Source organism: Seriola lalandi, unplaced genomic scaffold (genome assembly GCF_002814215.2).
Source record: "Seriola lalandi dorsalis isolate HSWRI2012SDOR001 ecotype SW California unplaced genomic scaffold, Sedor1 jcf7180002054901, whole genome shotgun sequence".
NCBI classification, from domain to species: domain Eukaryota; kingdom Metazoa; phylum Chordata; class Actinopteri; order Carangiformes; family Carangidae; genus Seriola; species Seriola lalandi.
Window position 1 is genome coordinate 2,746,701 of NW_019525453.1, and position 16,095 is coordinate 2,762,795.

At 41.9% G+C, this 16,095-nt stretch overlaps 1 protein-coding gene across 3 annotated transcripts in view; it reads right to left on the reverse strand.

Moving 5' to 3' along the window:
- The window catches only part of plcb1l (phospholipase C beta 1-like), a 105,324-nt gene that overhangs the window by 46,181 nt on the left and 43,048 nt on the right, over positions 1-16,095 (reverse strand). For all 3 annotated transcript variants that reach the window (XR_015436078.1, XM_023430183.2, XM_023430184.2), the window contains exons 4-6: positions 3,591-3,731; positions 3,011-3,090; positions 416-469 (exon numbers count right to left, since the gene is read on the reverse strand). Coding sequence is in view for 2 of the 3 variants with exons in the window: in XM_023430183.2 (XP_023285951.1) it covers positions 416-469; positions 3,011-3,090; positions 3,591-3,731 (275 nt within the window). In the remaining variant the exon portion in view is untranslated. The remainder of the gene's footprint in view (positions 1-415; positions 470-3,010; positions 3,091-3,590; positions 3,732-16,095) is intronic.

Genomic DNA, 16,095 nt, shown 5'->3' on the forward strand with positions numbered 1-16,095 from the left:
ACACAGACACACACACAGACACACACACACACACACACATACACACACACACACACACACACACAGACACAGACACAGACAACAGACATAGACACACACACACACACAGACACAGACACAGACACACACACACAAACCAATAAGGATGGGCTCTTGAAAAATAGAGGAAAAGACAGCAGCTGACATTATTGAGGAAATTTTACTGCAGGAGTCATGGAAAGAATATAAGAGGGATATTGTGACAACAGAGGGGCGGGGTAACACATTCTCATAAATGCACACATATAAATAGGGAATGTGTGTATTCTGAAGCGTATGCATGCTGAGAGTAACGATAGAAGGCAGAGGAAGCTATGCATTGATCAAAAGAGCAGAGTGGTGGCAGGGGAGAGAAGGATGAATCAGAGAGACTTACTTCTTGACGGGGATTCGCCCCTCAGGGTTGAGCTGCAGCTTCAGCCGAGTGTATCTGCATCGGACAGAGCACACGCCTTATACAACATGTTATCAGCAGTTTGTCTGTATGGCTAATGCACTTGGTCAAATTTAATTTCTCTGTGTGTTTGCTTGAGTTTACATGTGTGACTGATGTACATAACCATTTGTAATGGTTGTAATGCATGCACCGCCGTGGTGAAAGACACACATGTATCAACACAACACCCAGCGACTGACTGCATGTGAAGAGTTTCTGCACACCATGAATATTGGCTTTGTTCACATGACAGGTTAGAATTGTGGCTAATCCCTGGAAGTCTTGCATCGGCAGCACAGAGCCATGCAGCAACAACTCAGGCAGCGCAGAGTGGGCTATAAATAGCTTGGCTGCAACAGGAGCCATCATTACAGGCTGGGCCTTAAGTAGCTGCTGGCTAATAATTAATATCCATTACAGTGTCCACTTCATAGGGCAGGCCGGCTGCCACAGGCAAAGTCAACGATGACTGTAATGGTTAACAGGGCCAGACTGGGCTTTGTATGAAGCATTTTTTCTCCAAAAAGAGAGGTGAAACGTGTTGGCCGGGAAAGAGCTAGTTGACAACAGCTGATATCACTGAGGCAACATCAGGGTGACTTCTGAAAAACACAGAGCAAGGGAATGAAGAAGGGTAAAAGAAAAGTAAGGAAGGGAGAAAAGCAGCGGAGTAAGGGAAGAAGGAAGGAACAGTAAGGTGTTTCTTGATGCCCTCATCTGCTTTACAAGTGCCTGCATTATTCATTAAGATGAGTGGGGGAAAACAGATTACTTGCATCTGTCTCCTTTCATGTTTATCTCACTGCTTTCTCTTTCTCTGTCTGTCTCTCTATCTTCCTCCTATCTCTACACTCTCTCTTTAGTTAGATGTAACCATGGATGTCAGTTTCCATTCCACCTGTGGTAATGCAAATACTTATTTCTGCACATCCCAGTTTTTGGCAGGGAATGAAATGCAAAACATGAACAGCAAAACAGTAACTGGCAAATTCCCAGTTTTTCTAGCACAGTCAAAAGTCATCCCACCATATGTGGCGCAATTTTAATCCAAATTGTTGATGCTCACAGAAACATAATCCAAGGAGTATCCTTAGTTCTGATGTATTGATCTCAAAAGAACATCTTGAAGTAAGCAGGCATTTCAAGACACGTTGGGTTCTGATTTTGTTTCCTCTCGCTGGGAATCACTGCTCGTCTACGCTGACCCCCAAAAATGTATCTCAGCATTACGAGCTAGCGATGAGGATTAACCACATGCAGAGAAACATCAACATCACTTCAGGGATGAGGCCTCCTCATGCTGCAGCAGTGGTATGACAAAGAATTGCCTTATTTGTAAGCAAGCGGTGCACAACAACTGCTGCTGTGAGAAACCAGCATGACTGCAAAACCTGCTCTATTCAATTCTATTCAACTCTCTGTGTACTATGTGGTCGATGGCCACTTTTATTGTCTCATAAGTCAATTAGCCTCCTCGGGGGTGTGAGTTAATGGCTTCTGTTCACTGATAAACAACAAGACTGCTGGGACTTGCCACCAACCAGAGCCCTGCATATTCTCTCAAAACAATACTGCAGATTCATATTCAAGTTCACTCGACATCAGCCTCACTCAGTCACTCACTGCCCAAATGAATCAGCCGAACCACAAAGCAGTGTGTTTGCTTCGATCAGATCAATATAAATGTGGTGCTGTAAGCCTTTAGACACAGTTATCATACAGGATCAGGGGTGGCGTGAGGGCAACTGATGATAAAAAACTGTCTTACTGGATAACAGGCCATTGATGAGGGTAAGGGGCAGTTTACATAATAGGCTGGAAACGAAGAATGTAGCCCCCCTTTAACATTTCGACACCACCACAGCTCAGGTCAGGAAGCTGACCTGTTTAAGGATCTGCTGTCACTGGTCTGCCATTGTGTCATTAATGCGACAAAAACATAAGCTAACGCACAATATGAATGTACATTGACACACATACATACAGTCACATATGTACTCTTGCACCGGGAAGTCGAGTTCATGAACTAATAAATTTTTCCAGCTGCTTTATTTATCCCCCACCTTCCTTCCTGTCTGTTTTTTCTCTCCTTACTCTCTCCATCAATGTGATGTGAAGTGCCCTTTATAAACTCAAACCCTCAGGCTGCTTGGTGGAGCTGTGAAAAGCTACTTCTTACCTCCTGTGTGTGTTTATAGTACATATTTACTTGGGTGTATGTGTGGAGGGGTCTGTGTGTGTGTGGGTTTACAATGTTTTATGACATACTTTGTGCACTAATGTGCATGTAACCAGTATGTTTAACTCTCACAGTGTATAGCCATACTGTGCAGAGGAGAGCTTACACAAAATACCTCATTTGCTTTTTCGTGCTGCCTTGGTTGTATAAAATATAATAAATAACTGATCTGACGCTGGTGAGGACTGACACTTTTTTGTTTCTAGCAAACCTGATTTTCATATTTATCTGTGAGGTTGGAGATTTACATTTTTTGTGTGACAGTGTGTGCGTGTGTATGTGTGTAGCTGACATACGCTTTCTCCAGGCAGGCCTCTCTTGACATGTTCTGTACCAAGAGGTTAGATGCCAGGTTGAACAGCTCCTCCGCCCATTCCTGCAATAAATAGAATACACACACACACACACACACACACACACACACACACACACACACACACACACACACACACACACACATAGACACACACAGGTATGGTGATAATTTGACTTCAGAAAACACACGGCTCAATCCTGAGCCAACAGGGGACGATGCCCTCATCTTAAGTCTAACAACAATAGAAGAATAAAACAGAACTTGTTTTATTCATCACCATCTAAAAGAGCAGGATGTTGAGATACTGATCACACTGTTGTTACACAGCCTTTTCATCATTTTTAATTAACCTCTGTGTCATTTCAAGCTTTCATTTCAGCAATCTCTAATACCTAGAAGATCATTTTATTCAGTTGAAAACCTTTCCAAAGTCTTTTCAGGAAAATGTGGCATCAACACTGATCCCACAGACCCAAAAGGAACACCCCAATTAAAACACTGAAATTATCAAAGTTTTCACCCAAGAACAACAATACCTATTGCATTTAATAGCTTTTTACCTTTGCCGTCTCCTCTTGGAAAGCCATGAAGTTCAGGTAGGTGATGTTGACCATATCAGGGCCACTCACCACTGTCAGCATCCTGTTCTCCATCTTCCCCGCCAGGGTGCTGACATCCAGTAGTTCACGAAGCTTGGCTTCCTTAACAATAAAACACAAGAACACACAAACACAAACAAAACATGTCATAACCAAAATCAAGCAAACTACCAGAAGTCATCAAGCTTTCAGGCTTTTTGTATCAAAATGAGTCCCAGCTCATAATCACTGACATGTGAGCTCATAGTTGCAGCTGCATACACGATGTGAACTACCCCACCTTTACAACAGTGTACTACACGTCAGCCAAATCTGCATCCAAAACCTAGCAACCCAAACAAAACTTCCATCAGTGGAAAGGAAAAGGACATAAAACAGGCCATGAAAAAAAACATGGTATGTTTTTTTAATGTGGAAGTGAGAGACAGTACTGCCTTGTGTCATGGCATTGTGGTTTAATGTTGTTTCACAACAAAAATTGCCCTCTGAGCGCACTGAACTGAAACAACACCTGTCAGTATTTTGGAGTTCATGCCTCGTCTGAATGCTGATGTGTGTGATTAATGAGAGGTCAGCTGCCTGAGGCAGACAGTGTGAGGAGCGAGGTGGGAGGCTACAGTCTCACTGGATTTTAACGTGACATGCAAGTTCCATAGTACAGACAGCAAAAGATAAATAAAAGCAGCAAACCAGGGGGGTTAAGCAGCATTATGATATTAGGCATTTTTGTTTGTAAACTAATTAACAGGGCTGGAGGCATTGAACTGATGAAAACATGTCGATATTTGGTAAGAAGCTCGAATGACCACAAAATGGCTGCAGGGGATTTATGGTGTAATTTACTATCAATGACCCCATGACACCTTACCAAATCCCGCTTTCCTGCTTGTTTTCAGTGTTAAAAACATCCTCTAGTCTCGTCACATTTTCAGCTTAACTATGGAAGATGATACTAAGAAGAGTAGCCAACACACAGCAGTCCTTGTGACCAGGCATAACATCACAAGACAAAATGTTTCATTAAAAATAATCAGTGGATTCACTTGCCTGAAGATATCCCATGAGCATATTGTTCCTGCTCAGAAAGATTTTTAATACATGCTTTCACAAATACTGCAAATCCATGAGAAGAAATGATCTCCACCTTGAGCAATGCGATATTCAGATTTAACTTTAATTCCCTGCAACCTTCCTTCATCCAACAAATTCAGCAGGTTAAATGAGTCTGTTGTCTGTTGTAACCAAACACTGAGTGCTGGCAACAGTCCAGTTCACACGGAGAATAACTCTCACAAATTTGTATTCAGAGGACATAAATGTCTGAGGAAAACTAAACCAAACTAATTTTAGCAAATATACATTTAAGCTGATCTCATCTTTGGTGCAAATCATATGAAAAACAAACTATAATGCCTTTGAGGTGTGAGAGAAGAATAACAATGATCTTTTTCTTTCCTTTGCAGCCCAGTACGCTAGTAGCATACAGAATGGTTGCTCCGGCTTAATTAACACAACAAAAAAGCCCTGTAAAGGATTTTGCAGTGAAAGCAAATGAGCTCCCACTAATTTAACCAATCAAACAAAGAGCATTGTGTCCTGTGTCACGCTGATAAATGTCCTCTACACGTCCCTCACGCCCCCCAATCAAATTGTGCGGCTTAGTGGCGCCCATTATTATCATGCTGAACTTTTCAGAGGCAATAAATTTCCCCGACTGAAGAATCTCTCTTCTGACAGCCCGTCTATCTGCCCGCTCTTCATATAAGCATTCACAGTTTCATGAGGCTGGGTGGAGCACTACTTTCTTGAAAAAATACGCCTTGCTGTAATTTCAAAAAGAGAAGAAGGAGCGATAACTACTGCATATTGAAACATTACAGGTTTTCAGTCATTGATTTCCAGACAGGAAAGTTATAGTTACAAGATCCTGGGCTTGACCACCGATCAGCTGGACACAAAGTGCTTATTTATGAGAATCCATCGCTGTCACCGTACGTAATCTGAATGCTCCCAGTCCCATCAATCATAGCATAAAAAGCCACTGTCAATTTGCCACAACACACAATGCTAAAGTACCCTCTGAGAGATGCTTTGGCAGTCTTCCGAAGATGAAAGGCTTCTGAGAATAAATGAGATGACAGTAAGAAGCATATTTCATCTATTACAGCACTTGAACGTTAGTACAATTTGATGCTGTTTTGATGCAACTTGTAGCCATTAGCTGAACATACAGCTCATCTCCTTGTAAGCAGTCAGCGCATGGCTGATCTGGGAGGTAGCTGCAGGCACATCCACTGGAGAAACATCAGCAGTTATGTTGGAAAAGGACTTAGTCAGAGAGAAATAAGCTGATGTCAAGGAGGATGGCCCTGCTGGACAAGAGGAAAGGAGAGGAGAGGAGAGGATAGGAGAGGGGAGGAGAGGAGAGGGGAGGAGAGGAGAGGGGAGGGGAGGGGAGGAGGATAAATGTGAGAAAAAGTAAAGTAAGAAGTAAAGAAGTAAAGCTATGAAACAGTGGAACAAAGAAGAAAGGAGGGGGCTCAGCCATGTGAGCAAAATTCAATTTGTGCTGGTGCATTGTGGGAGCTGTTGGAGGCATGCCTGAGGCCCCAGATACCACAAAGATGGTGGATTTAGAGACAAACAACCTAAGGGTGGGGGTAGGATGAGATTTGGAAAGATGGTGTGGTTAGGATGATGGCTTCCTGTTTCACAACATACTTTACTGTGAGAGCCTGTATTTCCAGAGTGTATGCATGTGAATGTGTGTCATGTATTTGTGTATTCATGCTTGTGAGAATGTGTTTATTCAGGCATACATGGTGCATGTTAGCAGCTGCAGCGTGTCAGTACTGGAAGTCCTCTCAGTCACTTAGCATTCAGGTGGAGCTGCAGCCTGAGGTAATTCACAAACTTCCTCTTCCTGCCTTATAGTTTGTCACAAGGCTGTACCTGTCAGCAGCCATGCACTCAGACGGTGTCACACTCGGTTGGGCACAAGGGAAAGGAAAGTCAGATTGGCAAAGGAAAGTCAGCCACACCTCAGGTCATTAAACGTGCAGCAGGGCAACCATCTAAACTCTCTATCTCTCTCTGTTTTTCACACACACACACACACACACACACACACACACACACACACACACACCTTGGTTTGGCAACACACAATCGTAAATGCAGAGAGTGCACATGGATAAAACTGTCCTCAAGCAAGCACAAATCACGACACACATATGAATACACAGACACAGTCACATAGTCACATGTGTGTGGGCATAAACACACACACACACACACACACACACACACACACACACACTCACACACACACGCACACAGGGACATCAGATCAAAGGAAATGTCAATATGAATGATTGATGATGACCCAACTACCTACACACAGGCCACCCAACACTTGCTTTTAATATACTGCATCACAGATGTCTAACCGATGCAGAATATCTAAAACTAAAGTCAAATCACACCAAATTATAGGTGCTGTTTATCTAAGGGACATTATAAACCTGGAGCTTTCCTCTCACCCACAGAGATCCAATCTAAAATGTTTAAAAAGGACAGCAGTAGAACTGCAATATGAAAACTGTACTAAAGCAGAGTTAATGATGCTTCACAAAAGATGAATTGGGATTTTTATTTTTGACAAGTACTAGTGGTGATATTTCCTGTTTTCATGAAGTGTTTCCCTTAAAAAAAAAAAAAAAGGATCGTTGCTTTAATAAGTGAACAGTGCCTCGTTCAAAGTAGGTGCTGCTGGTGTACAAATTGATGTTACGGTTTCTTCAAAAGTCATGTGAATAGTAAAATCTCACAAGGCATGCAGTTCACAGCACAGCGTGTAAAAAAAGACATTTCGGTTGATGTCTTGAGGATGGTTGCACTTTAGTTGACCCTGCCAGGCTGTGTGGCCTGTTGCAGTTCAAACTACGAATCTTAAAACAGCATATGCTTGTCAAACAAAACGATGTTTAAGAAACACAGAGTTTAAGACATGATTGTAGGGTGTATAGGCTGGTGGAAACAAATATCAATTATTGTAGGATTTATATAAGCAACATCTGGCATTTTGAAACAGGAGTAATAAGTCATAGTCTACTGTGTATTACACCTGACCTGACATGCTCCTCATGAATTCCAAATCCCTTCATCTAACAAAACACCCAATTATGGACCCCCAACCCCCCCGAGTGCCACAGGTAGAGCTAAACATAATCTCACATGAGCTGCAGGGATGAAAGTTATAAATCCAACTTTTACATCAGGATTCAGAGGAGCACATCTTAACGTATGCAGCGATGTTACTGCAGAGCGGGACTGCAGGTTAGGAGCAGGGCACCATTTCTCCTGCTGCTGGCTAGCCTTGTTAACTAACTGAGCGGCAAGATGCTGCTAGTGGGGCAGTAAAAAGCCTCGGGCGTTGGGCAGGAAATTATGGGACATTAAGCTGGGGGTGATGTGCTCATTCTGCCACACAAATACCGTGCAGATGCGCATTTTGTCGTTTACATGCACCTATATTTTGAGTGGGAAATAGATATGTAATGGTGGCTGGATGATGATCTGCCCTAAGTCAATTACGTTTCGGTCAGTGTTGTGAAGGGTTTGTGTGTGTCAGCTAGTGTATGTGCGTGCCTAGTGCTGTTACGTGCTTTCTTGTTTATCAGCCAGTATGACTCAGAGAGTACACCCACAGCAAAACTAATCCTAAAACGACTCCCTCTCCTGGCGATGCAGTCATTTATTTAAGAGGGTAACGCTGCATCTGCAGAGCATGTTTAAAACATAAGCCACATCATAACTTATACAGACAGAAAGCACTGAAACATTGATCCCATTAGAAAAAAGAGCCCCATCTTTCTGGCCAAGCCGAAGCCAAAGTTTCCCTCAAATGGCCTTCCTTATCATCTGCACGCATGCACGTGCATGCACAAACACACACGTACAGTCACAAGAATGTAGACATCATATTTTTCAACATATCTCAAGCTGCAGTCTGCACACACAAGAAGACACAGACACATACAGTATACACTATAGAAGTAAGAGATGTTTGATCTATTCTCACACAGTATTTGTCTTACAAATGATGCTGTAGATGCTGCATGGGCTTTAACAGCAACATGTACAATTTAATAAGATCTCAGCATAGTGTGACTACACACCCTGCACTGAATACATCTTTACAACAGTGTCCTTTCATCAGAATGATCAATAAGTAGAGAAAATAAGAAGAAGCCCTAAAATGCTCAGTAGCCAGCTTTTCAGTGATGCATTCCTGACAAGTTAAGCCAGCCAAATGGATTGTTGAAGCATGTGAACACACACACACACACACACACACACACACAGTCATTTCTCTATGACTTCAGAGGACATAATATTGACTTACATTTATTTCCTGAAGACATACTCTAACCTGGACCACGACTACTACTTGCCTCATTCCTAACCCTTAAACCCTTACCCTTGTTTAACCTTAAAACATGTCCCCACCTAAGAATTTAATGATTTACTTAATGGGGAGTTGCTTTTCTGTCCCAATAAGGAAGAAGTCCCCATTTTAAGTCCCCACACCATGAGTAATAACACACATGCACACACACACACACACACACACACACACACACACACACACACACACACACACACACACACACACAAATAACATACAAACAAAGACCCCATTGGTCCTATGTTACACTTCACACGCTCACAGTGGGGGACTACAGTATGGAGCATTTCTGCTACAGGGGGACACCATGTAGTTCAGCTTTAAAGCTTTTCTTCTGATCAAACAGCCTGTTTGATTCAGCCTCAAAAGCAGCAGCCTTTCACATAAGGATGGGAGAGCTGTCTGTTCGCATTACAACTCTGCAGTTTCATACTTTAAACTTCCTCAGCTTGAAAACATCCCTTACTAATTTTTCTATCTCGGGGTGAAACTCAGCCACTGCACAGTACATTGTGTGTAGACTTAGGATAAGCCACGGCTAAATCACAAACAACTGCATTGTAAACACGATCAAAGAACATGAATGAGAGCAGGAGAGGATGAGATAGTGAGTGAGGGGATCAGGACAAAGTCTTCGATTCTGGGACATCCATATCCCTCAATGCTTCTATCTGCATCCTGCTCCCATCCCCTCATCTGCAAGGCTCACTGTCTCTGCTTCATTTTATTATTCTCCCTTGTGGTCATAATTCATTTGAGAACTAAGTGTCAGTGGACGCAGACCACCACAGTTTCATGAGGCGGAGAATTGCCCACAAGGCCAGGAGTAAAAGGTCAGCGCTTAATCAGTCAGCTGTCAGGTGATGCATCACTGACCACGGTATGGAACCAAATGTGCACACATTTGGCTTTGTGTGTGTTGCAATCATAAACCATTCTTAAAAATCTTGGGTAAGGGTTTGCTGCTGGTTAAATGTGCCAAACTGATGCTAATTTCTTAAAAAGACACTTATTTTCCTCTAAGCCATCTGGCCCTCTTGCCTGTAATACAGCTGTACTGGCAACTATCCATCAATGAAGCATCAGTAAACACAGCTATGTGAGTTCAAGGATGCTGAGCAGTGTGTACAAGCCTGCATAAAAGCTGAAAAACATTATATTTTGAAGTGTGTTATTTGAGAAGATGTTAAACCTCTTCAGCTAAATATTTTCCCTTTATAGTGCATGTGTTCAACTGAAGGGTATAATGGTTAAGAAGGGAATGAAAATAAAAATAACATCCTGATTAGAGGAAGGATCGCAAAGCCTTAGCTCATTATTAGCTCTCCACTGGAATACATTTGCCAGTGGTGATGTGCCGCTGGTGCTCATGCATCGAGGCACAGGTTGATAAAAATGTGTGGGAGGAGGTTGAAAGCTCATATGGATTTAACAATCCCTCATTCCAGCTCCTCAATAGGGGCATTTCATTAACCCCCCGAAGCAGTGAGACATGAAACGAGAGACGGAGGGGTGGACAGAGTGGAGATGGAGAGCACACATCACACCATATCCTAAATGCCAGCACTTCAGCAATAACCTGCGCTGACAGGCACCCATTTTCATGTCTTGAGGAAGCGGCCTAACATTAATGCCCAATGCTAATCATCTCATGACGCACAGCGGAACTCAGCAATCACAGACTTTGAGGGGAAAGTGAAAAATATGTGTTTTAAAAGAGCAGTTATACAATCGCTGTATTTCTCATTTTATCATGAAACATCTAATCGTGAACTACAAAAACTTATTACAGTAATTCCTCTTACTGATCAGACTTCCTTCTGCCGCACAGCTAGACTTCTGTCACAACATGCCTGCAGTGCAGCTGGACTCTTCACTTCACTCAAAAATGTAGAAAGAAAGAAAGAAATTCATCAGTTGAGGTGTGTTTGATGTATTGTTAGAGAACTACACCTAATCCGCTCAGTGCACTGACTAAGTAGAATCTGCAGCTTGCCAATGTGTATCAATGTTTTGTATAAATGTGGTTTTCATCTGTCACGTTTATGACCTGTGTAAAGATACTGTTGACAAAAAATGGGATTTTGAATTCTGTGCAGTTCATTTATGACATCAAAAAACTAAAGCCATCCACCTACACATGATTTCAAGGAAGTTTGAAAGGGAGACAAAAGTCACCAGCCCACTATCACAGAGTTGAGGTGAAATAAACCTGTCGATGTCTGACAGCTGTTGACAGCTGTGCCCTGCAGCCTGGGCCAGAAAATGGCAGAAACTTCTAATTCAGTCTGCCACATCGCAATATAAAAACTCTTGGCATCTCATTGAGGAGAAACACATAACTCATTGGAAACATAAGGAATGTTTGACAGAATTTGACTGCAAAGCCTCGATAACTAAATCATCGGATTTAGCTGTCACCTGGAAGACACTGTCACGAAGAATCAGCCAAAGAGGACTTCTCAACGCTTCTGATGTTTCCTCTACCACAAGTTTTTTTCTTCAATAACTCATCTCCTGAGCTGGAGTAAACGTGTGCATGAAAATATCTGATCAACTACCACAACGTTATTGAAATACCTTCAGTGCTTCGTAATCACTGTAATATCATTTCACATCATTTTTTAAATAATCTCTGAATGTTTTCCATTTTATGGCCGACATGACCACAATATTACACAAAAGACAAATAAGAGAAGAATCTATTGACTGCCTGTCTTGACCGCAGGGCATTGAAGAGAATAATGCTCCAGAAATGGGGAGGAAATTGGACAATCTTGCTGAGAAGTCTGCTTTGCTCTGGCACCCGTGTAACATGAGAAGCATATGAGGAGTAGCGACTACTGCAGTTCTGATAACATGACACCGTGACTTCCAGCAAATATTTCAGCTCGTACAAATCCTAATAAAATAAAAGACAAATAAAGTACATTTTCGCCACATATTACAACATATTTATATTAAAATCTCTTTTCTTATATATGAAAAATCTGTATTTTTACGATTCTCATCTGAGCGTTATTCAAAATATATGTGCTTATCCAACAACCTGTCAATCAATCATAGCAGTAGGGCAGGGTGATATGACTTGATGACTTGATTATTATTTCAAACTTTTATTGCAATCACGAGTAATGATTAATGATTACTATGGTGCTTATCAGTCTCTCTTGTTTTTTGAGCCATGCACTCTTCATTCTCTGCGATGTGATTGTGAGTGAACATGGACTAACTGTGACTGAACACGATGTCTTCTTTAATGGGACAGTTAATGAATGGTAACAACAGAATTAACTGACGTGAGCAAGTCGATGAGAGGTTCTAACGGTCAGTTTTGAGACTTTTACGGTTCATTTCCCAGCTCTATGTAGCAGGTTTCAATCCTGCGTTTTATTTTGGTTTTATTTACACCGGAGATTTTTCCTTTAACTAGACAAAAGTTAAAGTTTTCAAGCCATATAGTTTCCAGAGATTCGACACACGGCAGCTGTAGGGAAAGTAGATGCTTTACACTTAACTTCAAGGGTGATATTTGTTATTCTTTAAACTCTCTACAGAATTACTTCATTGTGAGAAACAGCTGTTTTAATCATTTCATCCATGTTCACAGACACCTAACAATAACTCACCCTAACACCTGGACATGCCATCAGAGAATACTAAATTATACTGCCATTAATAGCCGAAACCAGACTTTTGCAGCAGATGCCTCAGTAACAGGGGGAAAGGGAGACCTGTAGGGAAGCAGACTGAGAGCATGGATTAAACGAGAACATAAAAGCTCGGAGGGCAGGACATAAGGATAATTATACAGAGGAGACTAACCACATCTTTGTCACAGAGTCCCTTTGCACCTCAATTCCAGGGAATGTAGCCTGCATAATAATCTCTTACAGGAACACACGTTCAGTATGCAGCAGCAAAATGAGGTTGTAAATTTTACATGGGTTAAAGCACATATGAGGTCATCTAAGAGCAGGTCAGAGTGTTGGGGAGAGATAGAAGGAGTGAGAGAGAATAAACACAGAAAAAGAGGCAAGAGGACAATTCATGCTGTGTGTGAATCATTGTGAAGGAAAGACGGAGAGACAGAAGGGGCAAGGGGCAGGTTTGATGAGGTGGAAGCAGTCTACCTGGCATGCGCTCTTCCTCTCGCTGGCTGAGCTCACATTGGGCAGACAGAGAAGCAGAGGCACAGACAGGAGGGAGCTGACCTCAGATACACCATATGAACTTCAGCAGGAGAAAAATAATCAACCGCTGTGACTCACCAGCTCAGCACTTCTCATTAGAACAAGCACCCAACAAAACTGGGAACTTAGTGGCACACGAGCCAAATAGCTGAGCTGGCAATCAAATCAAACACACAGTTCACTTGGTTTAAGTATTTAATAAAACATGACGAGTGTGTTGTGTAATAAAATGATACACTGCCAAAAACAAAGCAGAGAAATTTCATAAACAGGCAAATGTTCCCAGATTTCAAATTCTCAAGAAAACATAGTTGTAGGTAGTATAAACCATTTGATATCACCCAAAGTAACCCATGTCAGATTCAAAACTTTGCTCGTTATTTTCTCCTTGTGCCATTTAAAAGTACTTTTTCCATCTCAGCATGCCCCAGGTATTCTAGTCATTACTCCCACCCACTCTCTGTGACTCAGTCACATCAATTTGTGAGGTGGACGAACCCCATTCTGTTGAAGCTGTCCATCAAGTGGCAGTCTTTGAGAGGTGGCACTAAAAACAGCTGCCAGGCACAAGAAACTGGCAGGTACATAACTATAGTAATTATCCTGTAATCGTACAGAAGGTCTAATTCAGTGCAGAGAAGATGCTTAGAGCCATACCAGCAATCAGTACATACAGAACATCCACACATGGAAGCACCACATCCATGTGCACTGGCATCTAAGAAGGCACAGATGAATATACACCCACACAAAGACTAATAAAGTTGCTGCAAAAACAGACATGGAGCAGAAACACTCAAGACTGGTGGAACAAGCATCCACATCTTTGACGCATTCTTGGGCTAGACACTGAATTTCCACCTGCTGTATTCTCTAAGTGACCCTGAACTCTTTGCTCAGAGTGGAGCAAAAAACCAAGTACGGGTCAATAAAGCACTCAGTTTTCAGTATTATTAGAATTCCTGTAAAAAGTACAGACACTCCATAGATTATTCCCCTCTGGGGAATAATATGGAAATGATAAAATATGAAAATATATGAAAATATGATATGAGACTTTCCAAAGCAACCTGAGAAAAGTAAGAGAACTCCCAACAGACCATATGATTTATGCCAAATCTACAGAAACAAATTCCAAACACCCCAAAAATCCAGACCATCGAAAATAACAGGCTTTTTTCATAAAGTGCACTACTTTGTCTTCCATTCTGTTTGATGAACCTACACCATTTTACTTTCTGTTCCTCTGTCAAAACCAACCTCTCCTCAAAGCGGCCTACAAAAACTCACAGTACATCAGGCTGTTGGAAACAGGGCCATGTCCAGCCTTCAGTCCTCCCTCTGGCACCCTGCTCTGGCCCTCCAAGAGCCAGGAGCCCCATGGAGACAGGCCCTGCAGGGGAAATGTCCACAGTGGGGTCCAGGAGTAAATAATTTATGAGTCCCTGTTGGCACAGTGCAATTCAGGCTGTAGAAGCTCTGCCACTGCTGTTGCTGTAAGGAGGCAGCATATGTCCTCCCCCTCTAGCTGTTTCCATTCTTGCCATCTTTTACTTACAACCCCCACCCCACCACCTTTTCTTCCTTCTTGACAAAACACTCCAATATGCAGGGCTTCTTACTGCGTAGAGGACATTAAGCAGATTCCAGTTCAAATGACATCTTTAATAATTCTGACCAGAACCAATTGGGTTTATTGGGGGACATTCCTGAAGGACTAAAGGGGAGGACTGTGCTGCATCAGAAGCAGTCGACATGCTGTATAAAGTAATAGCGAAGCTGAAGAGAAGGAGCTGTGCTTTGTCTTTCAGCTGATGGAGACGTACACAGAGACCTGGCTTTATTCACCCCAGAGACATGGCTTTGTCCCGATTTGTTAGGGTAATATGAATGACGCACAGCAGAGGTGCAATAATACAATACATGGCCTACAAGTGTTAGTAAGTGTACCGGCTGCTAAAATGAGGCTACATATTACAGACACACAAAACGCAGAGCCAGTGTCCTGCAGGCAACTTAACCCATGTATCATGAGCAATTTTTCTTTTTACACTGTCTAAGAGTTAGAGTTAGTCACAACAAGGGTAATGATATGGTCTATCCACAACACACTGCAGGAAAACAAACAAATACAATAAGGGTACATGGAGGTGGAGCTGAGGATATAATGTTTGTTTGTTTCATATGGGCCCTTCTCATTGGCTAAGAAGCTTTTCACTTGCTTAACTTAAATATAAACTGTCATACTTCACTCACTGCTGTTGTAAGATCAAGAGGATGAGAATGGGGAAGAAATGAATCATGTAAGACTCAACTTCATTCTTTAGGATAATAAACACAGCTTTTGCCAATACATACCTCTGACCAATGATATCACTCAGCTAGCTACAGCCCAAGAGCTATTGGTCAATTGCAGCTTTATAACAATGGGCTGGACTAGATAAGTTAAAAGATATTATTTGATATAAGATATTAAAATTATAAAAGATAAGTTCAAAGATATTTTATATATATTTCACAGGAAGTGAATTAGAATTTTTTTTTAAAATTACACTCTTGAAGCATTAACACCTGCCATTAAGGTAAGTCTCATAGGACAAATCCACTGTTACAACACAGCACTGTATTATCATGGCAGATATTGAGTGAAACAGATTGTTCCTCACATCAAAGCTGAAATCACAGCAGAGCTCTTGCATGAGAACTGCTTATCCCAGGGAGGAGAAGTCAGTAGATAGGTGCCTGACAGCTATGTATGCTGGGTGATTCAGGCCCTCACAAAAACAGTCTGAGGAATCAGTTG